We start from the raw sequence: 21,459 nt of genomic DNA on the forward strand, positions 1-21,459 counted from the left end.
TTACACACACACAAAACACAGACTCCTTATCATGCCCGACCACTTGTGGTCAAAATTACCTTTTTAAAATGTTTAAAATGTATTTCTTGCTGTGCTTATGATCCTTATACCCGAAATACGATATATATAAGCTTTATTGATATGTAATCAGTTTTATATGCATGTAATCACGAGAAATCCTGTTTCTTTGTGTTGTTGACTAACAGAATTGTCATTCGCGGTATTGTTTTGTTCAGAAGAACACAACGGTGTTGAATATTTAGCACAGAATATTAGAGGATGCATTATTTGATTAATACCAGTTTTATAAATGTTTATGAACAAAGTTTATTCCGCCAGCATTAGTTAGAAGAGGCGTGTACCTTTCCAAATGAAAGGACGTGACCACAATACGTCCTCCCAGGCGATTGGGTCACGCACGCAAGGGGGCGTGACTTTAGCTCCTTCAAAACACAGCGGGCTCTCTCACCTCACTCTCTCACCTCGCTCTCATCCTTCCTCCTTTTCTCCCGGCGCGACGCCTCCCCGAGGAACATCCCAGAAGGCCTCGGACAAACACATGTTCGAGTCGTAGCAGCCATTCTTTTGCAACTAAGTTATATTTGCCTCTTCCTTCACGGAAGATGAAGACGAACTTTCTCGGTAACGTTACATTTCAGTGAGCCTTTTCAAGCTTCCCGCGACACCGGAAGACGCAGTCGAAACAGGACCTCGTCCGCGCTTTCAGCATCAACCAAACAGAGAACAGACTTGCAAGTATATTTATCTGATAAAAGCTGCTTTTCTGGGGTCCGGCTTTTAGGTTTCTTTATGTAACAATTACTAGCTTTTCCCTTCTCTCTATTTCTTTCTTTCTTTCTTTCTGTCATTTCATTTTATTCTTATCACGTATGTTATTATTGTTTAAATGTTTGTTTGTGTTTATTGTTTGCATTTTTTTACGTACGTTTCTATTCGTAGCTCATATAATCTTTAGTCACATTTATTAAAATCCATTTATACTTTTCACTGTCTCTGTGTTTGAAAACCCACCATTCTAAAGTCAATGAAACAAAAGATCCAGCTACAAGCTCGATATTAGACTACATTCAGTAGTTTTAATTAATAAACTCATAAAGTTTACTGTTCGTGGCCAGAACCTAAACTTTATTGGAGTTTGTAAATACCCCTTCTGGACGAATAACTGATGATTAGACCAGTTATAGAACAAGGTAATCTCGAAAATTGATAAAATAAATGTACATGCGACTTATGAATTATGACCATGAGTTATGATTATTAATATTTCCAAAATTCCCTATATCCTTGAGCTAATTCACATTTACCCAGAGTCGTATACGCTACATGTTCTTCTATTGTTGTTTTTGGTTATCTGCTTTTTGCTTATATATACAGTGTAATGCCTTATTGTTGTGTTTGTCTTTGTGTAAAGCTTTTATGCAAAGCGCCCTGAGAAAATAACTTTTAAAGGTGCTATATAAAATACATTTATTATTATTATTATTATGACTTTTAGGAGGGTACCAACCCTGCTCAGAATGTATTAAAAGATTCAAGAGCAGCACACTTACAAACCAACAAGACTTTTGTTTGTCTTCAGAAAAAATGAAGATATTTATAATGAAACTTGAGAGATTCCTGTTCCTCCATTCAAAGTCCATTCAAAAATTGTAATGCTTCTAATTTTCAATGTATGTTCTTATACACATATGAACATTGATAAAGACACATACACAATGCTGTATCAAATACAACAAATGGAAGCTTAGCCGTACTTGCTTGACTCGCAAGAACAAACATTGGTTCTTGTGAACTCTCAAAACGTGTTTGCATAATTTCAATGGAAAGACAGAAATTTGGCAGGATTCATTGAAAATATCTTCATTTGGTTTCAAACATGAACGAAATTCTCATGGGTTTGGAATAACATGAGGGTGCATAAATGATACCAAATGTGTTTTTTTTTTTGGGGGGGGGGGGGTGAACTAATAACCCTTTGATTAAGTGTTAGACTTACCCGCTTGTGTGTTATTCATGTTTAGCACAAAGGTAACATAGTACATAACTCAAGATTATGAATTGCAAAAAAAATTATAATAATAAATCATATAAATAAATAAATAATAATAATAAAATAAATAAATAATAAATAAATGAATAAATGTGAAGACAAGGATGGGTGGTGTCAGTCTCATTCTAAACAACTTACAAACCATATAAGAACTGTTAGCTCATGAGGACCCATATTTAGGACAGATCTGAGTCAAGTCCCAATTCCAACTCCTCCCCACCTACTCTCACTTTCCCGTCTGTACTCTAAATCAAAATGTCCAAAAAAAGTGTGTTTAGAACTTTCACTGATGAAAAGTACAAAAAAGTAAATTAAAAATGAAACATCTAATCAAGATAAACAACATTAAGAATCAACAATTTTTAACAATTCATTGAAGAACATTTATTTATTTATGTTTGTTGTTATTGTTGGGGTAGGGGGTTGGGTTCCCTTATGTATTGGGATGCCACAGCCAATATGAGCACTGCATCAACCAAAAGTAGCTCCCTTTCTCTCTCCTACAATCTTTATTTTTATTTGTACAAACATAGACCCGGAGTACGCCCATGTTCAGTGGACCATATGCATCTAATTTATCTAATGAGGAGAGAAATGGATAGATTTCACATCATAAAGGCTTCTGTTTAAGTGGCTATTAGTTCCTCTTTGCACACTTCACTTCCTGGAACATTTCAAATTAGTCATGTCCATTAGACATGATGAATATTATTAGGTTATATAAATAAAAGGATCTGTCCATGAGGAGAGATGCTCCTTTCAGACATGCTGTTACTGACACTACAGACCTGCATTCAACAGTGTTCTCAAACCTGTCAAGTAAAATAAACTCAGCCTGTCAAACCTGTGGGCCGCACTGGACAATTATGCATGGTCAGGCTAAAGACCTGTGAAAAATGATGCTTTGATGTACTGGATTCAGAGGCTTTTGGTGTTTTGTTGTTTGAAGGATTCTGCTTTGTTGCATCAATGCGATCAGTGTGGTTTTGCTGACAGCTAAAGCTTTAAAGATAATGCTGATGAAAGATCATCATCAATCATGATGCAATACTCAGTGGATTCCGTCAATCTCTGGTTGAGTCAAAAGCCAAATGACACTGTCTCAGAGAATTTATGATTGAACTTGACGCACAACGTAATGACGAACGTAGTTGCCCAGCCCTGTGTGTTTGAACAGCGAGAGGCGTCATTACCTTGTGCTTGGGTTACTCTTTAGGCGTAAATCGATGCGTATCTGTCCAAGTTCGTCACAAAGCTCTCTCCATCTCGAAAACGTCACGGTGATATTTTGTACGTATTAGAGCTTGTTTAGTGTGGATTAGAAACTCTGGCTAAAACAGTGTTACAGTAATCTATCCGAGAGATAAAGGAATCTATCAGGTTTTCTGCTACAGGAAAATTTTACATAGGACACAATCTTGCAATGTTTCTGAAATGTTTTGATAATACTCTGAACAAAAGAATCAAATGAAAGATTAGCATCAAAAATAACTCTGAGGTTCCTCATTTTACTTTTGGTTTCCAAAACAGAGCCATTAAAAGTTTAAGACAAAGAGAAACAGCTTTGGAAATTTGATTATGGAAACCAATGAGCATAACTTTGGTTATACCACTGTTCAGACACAGCAAATTATTACTCATCCATGTTTTTATTTCAGTAATACAGTCAGAAAGAAAATCAGTGTCAGGGTGCTTATCTGGTTTTGAATGTATATAAATCTGCGTATCTTTAGCATAAAAATGATAATGGAGGCCGAGCAATCTCAAGAGATAGCCAAGTGGTGAAAGATAAATATTAAAAAGTAAAGGGCCCAAGAGGAACACCAGTGAGAGCAAATCTCAGACCTATGGCCACCCACAGAAATGAACTGGGAATGGTCAGTAAAATAGGATCTAAACCACATCAAAACTGTCCCCAACACACCAAACACTCTTTCAAGATGTGAGAGTAATAGACTGTGATCAACAGTATCAAAAGCAGCGCTTAGATCAAGAAGGATGAGAATGGATGTTGCACCAGAGTCAGAAGCCATCAACAAATCATTGGTGACTTTAAACAAAGCTGTCTCCGTACTGTGAAATTTACGAAAACCCGTCTGAAGGAGTTCAAAAAGGTAATTAGTCATGAGATGGTTGTGAGAGCCAAAATGAGAGGCAATGCTCAAGTATATTTGCAAGAAACTGAAGATTTGAGACAGGACGATAATTATTAAAATCATTCTCTCTCTCTCTCTCTCTCTCTTTTTTTTTTTTTTTTTTTTTGGCACAGGGGTTACAGCAGCAAGATTTAAATAAGCATGTGGGAATAGGATCAAGCAAGCAAATGGTTTCATGCTCAAAACCACTCAATGTTCTAGACGGAATAACTTTAATAAGGATTAATCTATATTTAATTTATAGAAATAAATATATATGCTTGAAAGAATGAAGAATGTTGTATGCAAGTTGGTATAAAGAATGCATATATCATTAATTGAAAATACCATGTTCTTGTTTCTTTATGAGAAGAGGTTTTATTTAACTTTAAGATAAAAAGACACATGATATGTCACAGCAGTTAAATCTATGTCTGTATAGCATGTTCAAACCTTAATATCCTTCAAATTAACAGATTAACAGATGTTTCCTACAGGAGTATATAACGAGTTTGGAAATTGTAGAGAAATGCTTAATTTATGCATTGTCAGCTGTGGATACACCCTTTAATAATGAGCATAATTACATTTACATTTTAGAAACAACATTGACAACAAAAATACTTCCAAGTGCAACCAATGCAGAATTGTCTCTGAGCAACACTAAATTAATGAATACCTGAATAAATCAGTGTTAATAAATTAATTGGCTGAACAGGCACTTGTTTTGTTTCTAAATAAATCAGTGTGGTTTAAATGATTATTTGACTCTCTCATAAAGACTCTATCCATGTCTCACAGCAGGCCTCTATATACAGTATACAGGTAGGGAGAAAGAGAAATGGACACAGTCATCGAGGTAGAAAGAAACTCACACTCTCACTGGTGTCCAGAAGCTTCCTGACGAGTGTTTGCCAGCCTCCATCTGTTCTGGGTGTTCAGAGGCGGTCAGTGATAGAAAACAGCTCTAACAGTGTGAAATCTCTGTCAGTACACTGCAGCCTCACTGACAATCTGCTTTCTGCTTTCACTGCATGTGTGAGTGTGCGCATATGTATATAAAACACTTTCACACACTTTCCACAGCAACAATTCATTATTGATGACACCCCCAGAAACCAACACCTGCCGGATATAGTGCATTCAATTAAGCAAGAAGCACAATCATCCTTAGCTTGCCGTTTTCAGCCTTCATTTCTGTCTTTTTTTATGTGTGATGCTCTTGGATTTCTAGGTTGAAATTTGACATTTTAGCATGTGATCACCTTTGATGTGGGATTTCCTAAAAGTATGAGGTGAAGAAAGCCTTTGAAGGTTTATCTGATACAGTGAACATGTCACACTAAGATGTGCAGGATCTTAATGAGAGCCAATCATGATTTTTATGGGAACAAACTAACTAAAGCAAAAAGCACTGCAATAATTCCCTAACAAGACAGCTCTAAATCTGCCCGTAGAGCAGTTCACAGCAGGTCTCTGATCTCTGATGATAGACAGGCCTGTCGAAACACTTATGTATGTGCAGTAAAGCAAAAGAAAAGAAGAAGAGGACAGTTAATGAAATAATGAATATGAATATTCTCCTTAATGTTACCGACTGGAGCCCTGAACACTTAAAGGTCACTTTAAATGACTTCTTTTTCCAAGGCCATTTTCCTGAGCTCTAGCTGATTATGCTCAGCTAAGGAAAATACTAAAGCGGACTTGTCTGTCAGCTTACTTCCTTTGTTAAAGTGATATTCCTCAAGTGATACTACAATAATGACACTCTAGAAGCCATTGTACTGGCACTGGCGCTCCAAGGATTTTACAAAAATGCCACTAATTTGTACCCACACTTGTCAGGATATAAACAAGCTTCCCGACTCGTTACGGTATAGGATTTATTCACTGATGCAGTATTTGTTCTGTGGTGTGACTTTCCAAACACTAAACAAGCATCCTGCTAACTGTAAGAAATGAACACAAGTAACCTTGTTATAGAAATAGTATGTTTTTTTTTATTAACATTTTACCAGATTTAGCACTAAACTTTTGTTCACGTTTATTGTTTGTCCACTAAATTATGTATTTGACTAAATGTTTAGATTTGATAAAATTACACCAATTATAAAATTGTGCACCACAGATTTTTTTTACAGTTTTTCTCGATTGCTTAAACACTATAACCAGGCTTTTGAACTAAAATTTCAAAACCATAACGCCATTTATCAAAAAGCACACCCATTTCACTAAACTATAAACACTATTCTCTGTTTTGACACATGAGTCAGATTTGACGAACTTTCACTGCAAAACTCTACACACAAATCCCTTAATTTCTCATTGCCTTGACCATGTTGTCATGTATAAAGCACTAGCATTCAATATTGTTCACTCAAGTCAGCACAGCTTCAGCTCAGTTAGCACACAATTACCCAGGTGGAAACACTAAGAGTCAAAATTTAACACACATCAATCAGAACCTTCAATAGATAAAAGGGCCCAAATCAGTTTATTGCATTTTGGAACAATGGATCCAGAAAGACATGAAGGAAGAGGGATAAGAATGAGGAGGAGGAAGGGCAAGGACAAGAAGACAAGCAGTCTCAGATGAAATTTAGGCCACTCTAGTTGCCCATGTCTTTATCAATGGTTTGACTATGAGGGAGGCTGGGCTACGAGTAAGGCCAAATTTGAGTCGCTTTACCGTCGCCTCGAGAGCCTTCAGGGAGGAGTGGTGGCAAACAAAATCACTGAATAAGAGACAAACATTTCCAATAGTCTTTGATGAGGTGTATTTTCTTGCAAAAAAAGGCCAGCAGTCGTACAGTCACACAGAGTGGCTGCAGAGTGTGACAGTGAAGGGAGGGCATCCTTTCTCCTTTATAGTCTTGACTACCAGAATGTTATCTTTCTAGGCAAATGATGGTATTTCAACCATATGTGGAACATACATAGACGTGTTCATCATATTGTATCCTTGGGTGGAGGCCCTCCTGTCACGTCCAACACTCTTTACCAGTCCAAAACAATTCGAATTCCATATTAGAATATGGTTTGTGTGTGCTCTTTTACTGTCATATGTTGGTCACACACATCTTACTGTAAGTAAATATAAATAAAAAAAATAGAGGAGAGAGTAAAAAAAAAAGAGTAAAAAAAAAAAAAGAGTAAACCAGTAAAAAAAAATATTTTTGTGTGTGTGTTTTCTGTGTATGAATAAAAATGTGCCAATGTATCCACTGGTTGTGTCTTTTGTGTTCATCATGTGAAAAGGTTTGTGAGGGGGGAACCACAAGCAACATAACTTACCAGTTTTGGAAATGTTGTTTTGAATTTATTGCACCAGTGTGTTAGACTATGTTGTAGTGTGTGTGATTTTGAGGGCTTGTGTGTCCTGTCTGAGGGCAAAGTTTGGTTTTTCAGCAAGAGTGAATGGTTTTGAGTGTAGAGCTTCATTTTGACCTGAAAATAGGATGTTTGGGGAATTGGGTGAGACGTTATGGATTTGTGTTTATAGTTTTGAGAATACGAGGCATAGTTTCAAGAAATGTGTTTAAGCAATCGAGAAAAACTGTAATAGAAGTACTTTGCTGCAGAATTCAAAAACTCAAAAAATTGTTTATCAGTTCCTCACAACGAGGTTTAGATATTCAACAACGATCAAGAAAAAACAGCACTGGTATCGGACCGATAAGAGTATCGCCTGATACTCAGAATTTGGAATATCGTATTGGTTATGAAAAATCGGTGCATCACTTATTTTCATCAAGACTAACATTTTTACATATTTTATTTGACTCAGTTTGCTTAAAGTTAAAGTTACAGCCTTTTGGATCAACCAGGAGTTAAGTATCTTTCTAAAGGGTAGAATGGTTATATTGTACAAACCCGAAACCCTCATACCAGCCTCATGGCATTTTCTCATTAGTGTAATTAGCGCACAAGATTTGGGGGTGGCATAGGCTAATATATACTGGATATTCACAACTTTGTGAATCACCCTGAAAAGTTGTCTGAATGTATCTCACCTGTTAGGGTGCGTTTGCGGGTACGTCGGCTCCCACATCCAGAGCATTCAGAGACTTTAGACCAAGAACTGAAGGTGCAGTCATCCCTGCAGGGCACCCAGCAGCTCCTGAAGCGGGACGGCATCGGCCCGGCCCACCTGAGACACTCTGACACGGCTGCCGTCTCATCATACTCATCCACACAGCTCACTCCTGAGAGGGCACACAATCAAACACAGCTTTAATACAACAGTCATTTATGCCACTTGTGATAAAAATGTGATAAATATTGCTTTGGACAGAAAATACATGACATGACAGTACTTCAGGCATTAATGTGGTAGCGATTTCATGGAAATGTATTTGCAGCCGGACTGCACGTGGTAAAAGCCATTAACTTTTCCCCATAACTCTTTCTTCTACAGCGCTGATTTCAGATCCTCTCACATGAAAATTGTCCTCCTCTGCATCACCGCCACTGAGGGACGATAAATGATATGCTTGGCAAATGTGAAGCCGCCTGTTACCTTTTCAGCACACTGCATCCATTCCACCCACAGGGTGAAGTATTCCTCGCAGACAGCAAAGATTGTGCCGAGGTCTTTTCCCCTCACTGACTTAAATTTGCCACTCTGCCTTACATGATGACATGTTTTTGACACAGTTCTCTGCAGCATGGCTCTTTCCACTCAGCAGAGGCTTTTCAAGGGAGCACAGTTAACACACAGCAATAACAACATTTGAAGGGAACTTTTCAAACTGTATGGCAGAGCTTTTCATTGGTTCACACAATATTATTAAAGAACAACTAAAAACACAATAATTGTTCCAACCGATCAAGACATCAGGCAATATAATATAGAAAAAAGGTGGATTTTACCAAGGTAAATAAACACATTGCAACATAAGCCCTTTCATTGTTTATTGCTTTTATAGAACAGTGGCAGTAATAAACTAATGGTATAATTATTATATAGTTAATTAGCTTAACTGTAGCCTTGCCAAAATATCTAAAAGGAAGTCTAAAGGCCCGTTCACACCAAGCATGATAACTATAAAGATAATGATAAAGATAACTATATATGCGTCCACACCAACGACCGATAACGGTCTTTTTATTCTAAGCACGCGCGCGCCCGCGCTGCGGTTTCAAAGTAGCGAAAATGGATGACCTGCTAGAATGGATTCTGATTGGCTGTCAGTGTTTTATCGTTTGACAGCTGGAAAAAAAAAACGTTCTGAAAGTGATCCCAACGATATCGTTCCTCATATCTTTATCGTTATAGTTGTGGTGTGAACTCTGTTATTCTTTAATATGGAGAACGATTTTTAGAATTATATCTTTATCGTTATCTTTATAGTTATCGTCCTTGATGTGAACGGGCCTTAAGGCTCCATGTATTTAAAGTAAGCACATTGACATTGTGAAACATTACAATTTAAGGTAACTGTTTTCTATTTGAAAATATTTAAATAGATAAAATGCAGTGTATTACTTTGATGTTAGCTTAATTTTCAACATCATTCCTCAAGGCTTCGGTGTCACATGATCATTCAGAAATCATTTTAACATGCTGATTTGTAAACAGTGTAAAACAGTGTAAAAAGAGCACTACTAAATATATTTAGTAAAGAATAACTAGGGTTTCCATGTTATTTTGGGTGTGGTTCCATGGCAATAGCATGGTAAATGTGTCATGGCATTCTTTGAAGTACCATATTTTACTGTCTGATACAATGACTGTACTATTGTACCGCCATCTTATTTTTTTGTAATGATAAGCAACAAACAAAACAATGCAAATAACGCATATATACTTTTCATTTCTTTTGCCATCTCAACTTTAAAAAGAATAACTTCATAAGAAAAAGATTTAACCCAAACGAAAAAACTAAAATAAGAGGACTAAATATATACAGTACATTAGTTTTCTCCAGTATATACCATTTTATTTAGTCTTTTTCAAAGATTTTCTTCACTGATGCATTTACACTTGCACTTTATTGTGCACAGAGATGAAATATGCTCTTTTAGCTACAAATACACCAGAGTGCTGAGTACAGAGAGGTGTTCGTTCCCCACTGCTTGTGCCACATTGATAATTAATAGTACTGTATTGATTCAGATTTGTAGGACACAAATTCCAACCCTTGCAGATCTGTCAGAAAGGGAGGGAACAATTGAGTTTTGAATATAGAACAAAGACCCTGTGCATGTTTAAGTGCCAAAATAACATCTGACTCTAGTCTGCATGGACGTCACCTTCCCTAGGGCAATGTGATGCTGTTATCTCAGAAGTGACCCTCTGATGTCTTTGAACAGGCATACATGTACACATACGCCTTTAACACATTTTATTGATTCCTATTTGAATTTCAAATGTTGCTCTCTGACCAAAGCATTTGCTCTCTTCACTTTAGAGTTACGTGGGTGGAGATAGTATCTAGACGTGGGATGGTGTTTTAATAATACATCATAGTTTGCTTTTGTGTGAAAACGACAGACTTATATTATAATTACAAAGGCATTTTATTTGTTTTCACTCTCTGCAACTATATATATGGATTATGTGTATAGGATCATGTAGAGTCAGTCAGTCATAAACAGATTAAAATAATTCATTAAATACACTATCGTTCAAAGGGATTGGGGTCAGTAATATTTTCTTTTGTTTTGTGAAGAAATTCATACTTTTATTTAGCAAGGATGCATTAAATTGGTTAAACATGACAGTACAAACATTTATAATGTTACAAAAGACTTCTATTTCAAACAAATGCTGTTCATTTGAACTATCAATTCATCAAAGAATCCTGAAAAAAGTGCATCACATTTTCCACAAAAATATGAAGCAGCACAAATGTTGATAATAATAAGAAATGTTTCTTGAGCAGTATATTATAATGATTTCTGAAGCATCATGTGACACTGAAGACTGGAGTAATGATGCTGCTTTGCCATTTTAAAAAACAAAATAAAGTTCAGTGATATTTCACAGTATTACTGCTTTACTGTATTTTTTATCAATGCACCCGGATGTCTGTGGCATCGGTCAATTATACATTTTAGTGTTCATTATACAAAACTATTTGACCAATCAGAATCAAGAAAGCTTGAAATTATGTGTAGCATATTATGGTACTGTACCATAAAGGACATTGTTAACAGAATTGAATAGTCATTCTGAGCATTTTGTCCTTCAGATTGAAATGTGAAAGGTAAGTTTTGAGATGACATTACTTTTTTTTTTTTTACTCTTAAGAATTTCACATGCCTCCCAGGGTAGACATCAGTTTCTCCCTCCTACTCTGTCTCTCCTAGCTTCCTTTTCTTTCTCACACTCATTGCTGGTTCCCGCAGTGCCCCAGAGACAGAAAGGTTGACAGTAGTGACATTCTGATTGGAGCGCACAGGCTGCCCATTTTTAGCACAATTATTTCCCCTCTCTCCACCATCCCTATACCATTCTCTCTCAATTTATCTCCTCTCCCTATTGTTAACATTTTATTCTTATCTCGGCTCATGACAGGGATCAACTTAATAATGCAGCCACTTACAAAGGTGACAATGTTTGCTGACTACTCAAAAGGACACGGTGGAGAACTTTTATGGCCCTTAAAAAAAGACTCTGTCAGACTTGCCGGCTAAGCTTCTCAGTACTCATTAACGGCACAGGCCGAGCGCACAAAAAACCCAGAAGACGACTCTTTTCATTAGAGTAACACTTTCATGGGCTCCTAGAATTAAGGTTTCGATATGTGGGAATCTAAGCCCAATTAAATGATTACTGAAGCTATGCACAATACCAAGAAGCACTGTGGAAGACACTCGCACATCCACCCCATAATAATGGGAACTGATTAACTGAGACATTTTAATCCATAATGTGAGACGAAGATTAGTATGTGTGGTATAATCAATATATGTGCCTTCTTAAATACCCCCGACATGATTTAGTGGACACCAAAGACTGCAGCGACTTTTTCATACCAAAAGTGAATAGACAAAGCGTTGAATACTTGCAGCAAAAATTCACCTTAAAATAACTTACAAAGAATGTGACAGAAAGTTCTGTCAGCAAAATTTACCACAGCAAAACCAAAAATACTCCTGTCATTCACATCCTGTAATGCAAAATACTACCTATCTGATATGGACAGTTTCATGGACTATGACAGGAGCATTCTTTGTACTGTTGGTTTCCAGTAAGGGTTCATTGTGCAAGGACAGATAGCAATCAACTGTACAGGGACTCTGTCAGGGTGAGCGTTCCTTAACAACCTGTCTACACTGGAATTCAGTCATTCACTTTCAATGAGAGGTAGTGATTTGAGGTTATATGAATGACAGTGACTGTAGGCAGTGGTAGAGTGGACAATATGGAATTACCCTCCTTCATGCCCAGCTCCTCCTCTCGCCCAGTCAGGATTTGGCATTCTGATTCCCCTTGAATCAGAATCAATTCTCGAATCATGTTGTACTTTAAAATCTCGAATGAATGATATCTGCAATTCATTCATGTTGGTTCTGTTCTGTTTACCCTGAGGGGGTTATTGCTGCTCTCCCTGCTCTTATCCATGCTAGGCTGCAAGGATGCGCAGAGAGTTCTTGTCCAGAACAGAACCATACCACCAATCCAAACTGTAATGCTAATTGTCAAGTGTATGTGACGATAGTGGTCCTGACAGAAATAATACAACCACCAGCATGATCTCACTAGTGATATGTATTTGTCTGTTAAGACATATTGACGGCATCAAAAACATAAGCATTGTACATCTTACATATTCATGCTTACAAAGTCCATAGAATATTGACTTCATGCAATTAATAGGTTGGTTTGATTGTCCTACTACTTTGTTTAATGGCCTCATTTATTTAACGCATTTAATTAATTGGTAACACTTTACAATAAGGTTTATTTGTTAACATTAGTTAATGTATTAACTAACATGAACTAACAATGAGCAATACATTTGTTACAGTATTTATTAATCTTTGTTAATGTTAGTTAATAAATATACAGCTGTTCATTGTTTGTTCATGTTAGTTCACAGTGCATTAACCAATGTTTTAACCAAACAAATACAACCTTTGATTTTAATAACGTATTAGTAAATGTTGAAATTAATATTAACTAATATTAATTAATGTTAACTAATGAATCTTATTCTAAAGTGTTACCAATTAATTTGACATTATAACTGATAAATATTTGGTGTGATTTCTGGTGCTGTATTGAACTTGCTTCATTTGACTATATAATGGTAAATTGCAACACATATATATATATAATATTAAAACGTAACTATGCAAATATATATTTATAGTATAATTAGTTACTATTCATTGTAAAATTGTGAAATATTATAATTTAAAAGAACTTTTTCCATTTTAATATATTTTAAAATGTAATTTATTCCTGTGATGGCAAAGCAGAATTTTCAGCATCATTACTCCAGTCTCCAGTGTCACATGATCCTTCAGAAATCATTCTGATATGCTGACTTGCTGCTCAAGAAACTTTTATTATTATGATCAATGTTGAAAACAGTTGTGCTGCTTCATGTTTTTGTGAAAACCATGATATATATACAGTATATATATACATATATGGATAGATAGATTTGCTTTTTATTGCATCCTTTTGATCAAACTTTTGAATTGTAGTTTAAGAATATAATAAAAAAAAAAAATCCCCTAAAGTATTTATGTTGCATACAGTACAATCCTCTGTTGTAGGTTTGCGAGTAAATCACTAGTAAATCACAAGTATATGCGACTAAATCTTCACTCTGGGTGAATAAATGTCTATCATTAGTCATTGGCTAATAAATTCTTAGATTTTACTCGCCAGTGTGTGTGTTATAGACTAAGTATAAGTTTAGCATTTTCAATCGCTGAACACTGCCTGAGCGCTTGAGAGTTTCACTCTCCGTCAAGCGATATGTACTAGTATTTCAATTCACCTCAATGGATGCGCGTTTCTCACACACACGCAAAGAGAGAGAGAGTGAGAGAGAGTCTTCCATACCACGGAAGGAAGTAACGTTAGTTCTGCACAAAAGAGGGTTCTTAAAGACACTCCAATGTTGTTTCTTATTTATTTACTCACGTGTGCCATCAAACTGTTGTATAAATGCAATATGACACTCGTAGCCGTGCGATATGGCTGTATATCAACACGCTGTGATTACCTCTGCCTATGGCCACTCGTGTGATGTTGCTCATATAGAAATAGAATATAATATCAAAATAGAATATCAGTCTGGCGAGTAACCAAACAAATGTACTAGCCAATGGCGATTCTATTGCCAAGGTGTGCGTAGAGGGTTGCAGTATGTAAATATAGGCTATTTAAGCAATAGATGCAGTCAGTACAATGATACAACGACCCTCAATGTAAAATGCCTAAATGTACAAATATGTACAAGTAAATAAAAAACAAAAATGAATGAACACTAATGAGATCAGGCCAAACTACCAATGAGACAGTGCAGACAGTGGCACTCACATGATCACTCATATCTTCTCGCATCTCTAACTCTCACTGAAAATGAATGACTTCTGGTCGCTTTTTTGCTGCAAATCTGTCTGAGGAAGCACAATATGTTTGAGGTTCGCGTTACTTTTGCAGAGGTGTCTGTCTTTCTGCTTCATTTAGTGTAATTTACTGCATTGCCTTCTAGCCCTGTTATTTATTGTGGAGGATGCTGATAGAGCAAGTGTTCCCAAACACAGCAGGAACTCTGCGGCTGGCTCATTTGCATCTGTGTGCCGGAGAGCGTCTGTGCGCCTGTCTCAAGCCACCACTCCACCTGAGTAGGCTGAGAATAATCAAATTACATCAGCCGGGGATGCTTGCCTAAAATACAACAATAAATCATCCGTGTACATAAACAACCTGCGTAATTTTTAATCACTAGACTAAGGTAAAACAACAAGAGCTTATTGCTGTTGTGGTGGCGGTACTCACTGTTAGTTCTTGTGGAATTAAAAAGCAGGAACGAATTGGTGAACATTCGTAAATTAGCCTAGATTTATTGTTTACTTTAATTCATGCCCTCATGCAGTGAGATCCAAGGGGAGGTCAACACTGTCAAGTGCTGGTTTAAATAAACCATGAAATTGAATCTGCACACAGGCAAGTGCTCTCTGCAGTCCATCTTCATGTAATCCGTATCCTAACCTTGCTGCGGGGGCACGCGTACAATAGCGGCTACGTACTAGTGCCTATTTGAATCTTCCATTGCAGGATAACATTTACACAGACTTGTGTTTTTTAATGAATGGCCTCATTAATTTTAATGAATGCACTCAATATCTGGAATAATACTGACCTTTGACTCGGCACAAAAATGTCAGCTTTTCTTCCATTGTACCAATATGATATTCTGATAAACTGGGGAAGTTCAGTAAAATGTCACACTACATTGTGTCTAAAAGTAATAACTTCTGGATACAATCATTTATTTTAATTTGATCTCAACAAATTCAAGGTTTCCATGGAAAATATGTTTGAATGTATATTTGAAAAATCCATTTATTAGTCAAATTATTTTGATAGGCTTCCCATTTTGAGTTATCATACTCTTTTATGCTAACACTTTATAATAACTACAATACATCATTATAAAATATTGCTTAAAATGTAAATTAAAATAGTAAAACATATTTTCCTAAAAAAAAATCAAAGTCATTACTTTTGTGAAAGGACATGGAACTAATGACATGTGTAGCATTATATTTAATGTACTTATTTTCATCAACGACTAATGAATTAATGCTTTGAGAGCTATTATATATATATATACTGTATATATATAATTATTTGAATAGGTTTCAATATTTCTGAAAAAAAATCACACATTCGTCCTATAATATACTTCCTCAGAAACTGTACTATACTCTGTACTATAATATTAATATCTGGAATAATTTGCACAAAAATGTCAGAATATGTTGATATTTCTACACAGACAATGTTTATATTACCAACATCACACGCACAGAACATCTCTGTAAATCAAAAAGTTTGGGTATTTTTTAAAGCATCTGTGTCCCAAAGGCAGACTGTTCCTCTAACATTGTCTGTGATATTTGACAGCTTTCACTTCTATTCTGTCTTAATCACACCGGGAGATCCGGCATGCTGCATCAAGACTTCACACACTGTACAGCGCCAATGAACAAAAGCAGAGCTCAAAGCAATGAACACATTCATATATGTGCACAGCGATGCATATAGCTCAAAGGCAGAGCGACAACAGGTGGCTATGTAGCATACCATGAGAATTGACTCTTTTACATGAAACAAACTTCTCTTACCTCTCATCTCTAATCCTTTACCACACGATTCGCTCGCTCCTGCCATTCCCTGCTGGACAGAATCTGGGACCAGAGTACATGGATGCCATCTGTGTGCCTTCCATCTGAAAAAGAGATGAAGATTTGTAATGATGGTTTGATGTTGGAAAAAAGTCCCCTGAGTTGTTACCATGACATACATTTTTAGTCTAAGACAGGCTGTGCATATACTATAAATATACTAGGTATTATTTAGGTAATAACAGATATCATATAATACCAGAAATAACCTGGAAATAACACAAATACGTACACATGTAAGCAGACCTTCCAGTGTAAACACAATGCATATCAATAGAAGCCTTACACTTACAAAACTTAAATCAGTATATTAACCAGCATGATGCTGTCACAGTCTTTTATGATACATGGAATTAATTGCCTTTTGTATTCAGGGGGCTTTTACAGGAAAATTAGTTTCGTCTAGCCTTGCAAATGAGAAAAATGGTGACCGTTAAATAAATCCTATAAACCAGTGGTAATGATGTGCTGCATTAAACGAATGACTTTGTTTCAGCATACTAAACAGTTCCTTGTCAATATTTTTAATTACAAGGGATTTCAATGGCAGATGCCAATGCTGACATCTACAGATGAGAGTGGTCATTGGTTAATATGAAGTTATACATTGACAAGTGCAAATATTGCATGCAAGTTCTCAACTATCAACATTACTGAAATATTATAAGATATACTAGTGTTGTAGTCCCAAGACCATTTTTAAAGGACATGGTCTTGTCTCATTCTCAGACTTCGAGGACTCTAAGAGGATTTTATTTTAAAACGGGTCAAGAGCACATCTGCGGGGATATCACCAAACTGCCATTGCATTATCTGATTTATTTGTTAATCATTAATGTGACTGGATGTAAAACTTGTTGCTTCAAATGCAATCAATAACTTATTTCTGTTTTTTTTTTTAATTAATTAATCTAATAATTAATATATATATATATATATATATATATATATATATATATATATATATATATATATATATATATATATATATATATATATATATATATATATATATATATATATATATATATATATATATATATATACAGTACCAGTCAAAAGTTTGGAAACATTACTATTTTTAATGTTTTTGAAAGAAGTCTCTTATGCTCATCAAGCCTGCAGTTAAAAAAACAAACAAAAAAAACAGTAATATTATGAAATATTATTACAGTTTCAAATAATGGTTCTCTTTTTTAATATACTTTAAAATGTAATTTATTTTTGTGATGCAAAGCTGAATTTTCATCAGCAAGTACTCCAGTCTTTGGTGTCTTATGATCCTTCAGAAATCATTCTAATATGATGATTTGATACTCAGTTATTATCAATGATGGTGTCAGGCTGCAGGGTAGATGAAGTAGGAGGCAAACTCGCAGATGAAGTAATCCAAGGTTTTAATTCACAATCTCACAAAAACAAGGAACAGGGAGCATGTGCTCAGGCAAAGATCGCCTAACATAAAACATTGACCGACAAGTGAAGACTGAAACACTCAGGGCTTAAATACAGGGGAGAACAGATCAGGGAAACAAGACACAGCTGACAAGACTAACGAGGAACCAGGTGATACAAATGAACTAATGAGGGTAACCATGGAAACCAAGGAGTGGCGGGAAAACAGAACAAAGGAAGACATGTGACTAGTGACAAAAAACACTCAGACAGAACAGAATCGTGACAGATGGAAACAGTTGTGCTGTTTAATATATTTTTTTGGAATACTTTTTTCAGGATTCATTGATGAGTAAAACGTTAACAGCATTTATTCATAAAAACAGCATTTATTCAAAATAAAAACATTTCTAACAATATAAATCGTTACCATCACCTTTTATCAATTTAACGCATCCTTGTTGAATTAAAGTACTAATTTCTTAAAAAAAAAATAGTTATTGTTCCCAAACTTTTGAACGGTAGTGTATATTGTTACAAAAGATTTCTATTCTAAATAAATACAGTACTTTTTAACTTTTTATTCATCAAATAATCCTGAAAAAAGTATCTCAGGTTATAAAAAAATATTAAGCAGCACAACTGTTTCCAACATTGATCATAAATCAGCATATTAGAATGATTTCTGAAGGATCATACGACACCAAAGACTGGAGTACTTGCTGATGAAAATTCAGCTTTGCATCACAAAAATAAATTACATTTTAAAGTATATTAAAAAAGAGAACCATTATTTTAAATTGTAATAATATTTCATAATATTACTGTTTTTTTGTTTGTTTTTTTAACTGCAGGCTTGATGAGCATAAGAGACTTCTTTCAAAAACATTAAAAATAGTAATGTTTCCAAACTTTTGACTGGTACTGTATATATATATATATATATATATATATATATATATATATATATATATATATATATATATATATTGTTACTGTTGTGCCGGGTAAAAAATTAACGATTGTCAAAAATTACAAAAATTGCACCAACATTAATACAAATGGGCACAAAATTCAATTTATGATTGCAAAAAACTTGTATGAGAGCTTATAGAGCTTATAACATAAGATATAATTCAGCAGTATCTCAATTGATTTTATTTTTAAAACATTAATCTCAACATTATTTATGTACCAATTAAGACGCAACTCCTGTGGCAACTCAGCAGTGGAAAGATGAATTTGGTTGTTAGTGATTTAATTTGACTGGTAGTGTTTTATTATTATTCAAATTGTAGTTATTGATTAAATATCAGACATTTCTCAGGCAGTATGTGGATCTTTTAGATGAATTTAAGAAGTCTCTTGGTCTTGACTCAGTCTCACCCTGCCTTGGTTTGGTCTTGGTATCAACCCCTCAAAGTTTTGGTTTTGACTTGGTCTCTGTTTAGATGGTCTTGACTACAACACTACGCCTCTCATGAGATGATTTTTTTTTTTTTTTACAAATGAATACTTTTTATTTAAATTAAATTCACGTTTCATTTAGAATTTTCTGAACTATTTTCATTCTCGTCATGAATGATGAGTGAACGTTACTGGATGTGATGGAGTGGAGCATTCAAATTCTTAAATACGCTAACATTTAAAAGTTTGTAGTCTGTGATATTTTTCAAATGTAAAGTCTCTTTGCTCACCTAAGCTGATCACAAATACAGTAAAAACAGTAATATTGTGAAATACAATTTTAAATGTCTGTTTTCTACAGTATTTGAATATTTTGTAAAATGTAATTTATTCCTGTGATGGAAGTTTGGAGTTTTCAGCATCATTACTCCAGTCTTCAGGGTTACATGATCCTTCAGAAATCATTATAATATGTTGAATTGATGCTCAAGAAAGATTTATAATTAACATTGAAAAGATGTTCTGGTTAATATTTTTGTGAGACCTGTGATGAATAGAAAGTCTACTTTGCCTACATTGAATGTATCCTTGCCATATCAAATTATTAATTTCTTTCAGAATGTTTTTTTCCCTGACCTCAAACATAGTGTATGTGAGTGGAGCCTCATTATTATTCAAGAAACCTTGTGGCCTTATCTTATGACAGGTGCTTTTTCAGGCATTCAGAAGCATTAGCTGATGTTTATTTGCATGGTGTAAAAGCATGAAAGAGTCATACGGATTATCTCTTCTGAAATGTTTGTGTAAAACATGTTTTTTATGGGTGAGTTTATAGAAACAAAATGCTGTCTGATATAGCTATTATTGCATTAACAAATCAACCCACTTCTATTTGTGAATAAACCTTGCAGAATAACAGTTTCAGAAGTTATTACAACTGCTCAAACACATTCACATTTATTCATGAGCTGGAGAAACTTGCAAATAGCTTGGCATTTACTTGCGCTGTAAATTACAGCTACAGTGTGACTTGTGTATTTTGTGGAAAGTATTGTGTTTACAAAACAGCGTATAATATATTTATGTTTTTCATGCATGTGATTCTGAACTGCTGTGCGGGTTTGCAAACGTTTTTTTGACTCCACAAAGGCTGGCATTGTATGAGTCTAGCTGATAAATTGGTAAACCACTAGTGTGAATGCAGTTTATTCACCTGTAAGTAGGACAAACCAGAAGAGCCTCACATTCTCTCTCCTCATATAAAGTATCTGGACACTCTTGACCCCCATTGGCCGCCCGCTGGATGATGATCCTGTATCGTGACTGTGAGGGCACGGTGCTGTTCACTGCATAGTTCACACAGAAAGAAAACATCACTTTCACTCATCTTTCACTTTATTAGTATTCTGACAGCGATTACCGCAGCACGAACAATTCAAAGAGCTCTTTAGATAAGAGCTAATGATATGATTCTCTGGTGGAGTTCACTGTATGGATCCTAAGCTGATGTAACGACTTAATTTAACAGACGATGTAAGGCTCATTACGCATTGCTAATTACTAAAACACTGATAATAGCACAATTAAGAGGGCGATCTCATTAACAGAAGACCCAACAGGGTAAAACACACTATTTACAGAGGGGATATCAGTTATTTAAAACCTTTCTTCAAATGTTACCATTTGATTCAATCATCATAAATGCATGTTTACTGGTTTCTTTAGTGGAAGTAATTGTCAATTAATAGTCTCATTTAAATGTAATAAAACTTTTCTGCTGGTAAGAAAAGCCCCTCTGAGAATGACACATACGGTATGTGGTCCGGCTTTCACAGCTTTTACAGCAGTGTATGACATCACGTCCCAGTAGGTTGGTGTGAAATCTTGTTTTCATTATCAACATACTGTCCTCATGGAGGTAATGAATTTTAGATTCTAATAACCAACTCTGTAAATATAATGACTTTTCTCGTAGGAAAAGAAAGGAATAATTAGATAAGAGAGAATGGGCAAATGCTGAAATCTGATTGAGATGTTAAATAAAATTTAAAATCAACAATTAAATCTGAC

At 35.3% G+C, this 21,459-nt stretch overlaps 1 protein-coding gene across 1 annotated transcript in view; it reads right to left on the reverse strand.

Moving 5' to 3' along the window:
* Positions 1-21,459, reverse strand: part of thsd7ba (thrombospondin, type I, domain containing 7Ba) — a gene marked incomplete at both ends in the record, with an annotated part of 176,577 nt that overhangs the window by 45,567 nt on the left and 109,551 nt on the right. Inside the window, 3 exons of the mRNA XM_081368568.1 lie at positions 8,220-8,411; positions 16,528-16,631; positions 20,603-20,735. Of these exons, the coding sequence (XP_081224694.1) occupies positions 8,220-8,411; positions 16,528-16,631; positions 20,603-20,735 (429 nt within the window). The remainder of the gene's footprint in view (positions 1-8,219; positions 8,412-16,527; positions 16,632-20,602; positions 20,736-21,459) is intronic.

Source organism: Scardinius erythrophthalmus, assembly GCF_964197995.2.
Source record: "Scardinius erythrophthalmus genome assembly, chromosome: 6".
In the NCBI taxonomy this organism is placed as follows: domain Eukaryota; kingdom Metazoa; phylum Chordata; class Actinopteri; order Cypriniformes; family Leuciscidae; genus Scardinius; species Scardinius erythrophthalmus.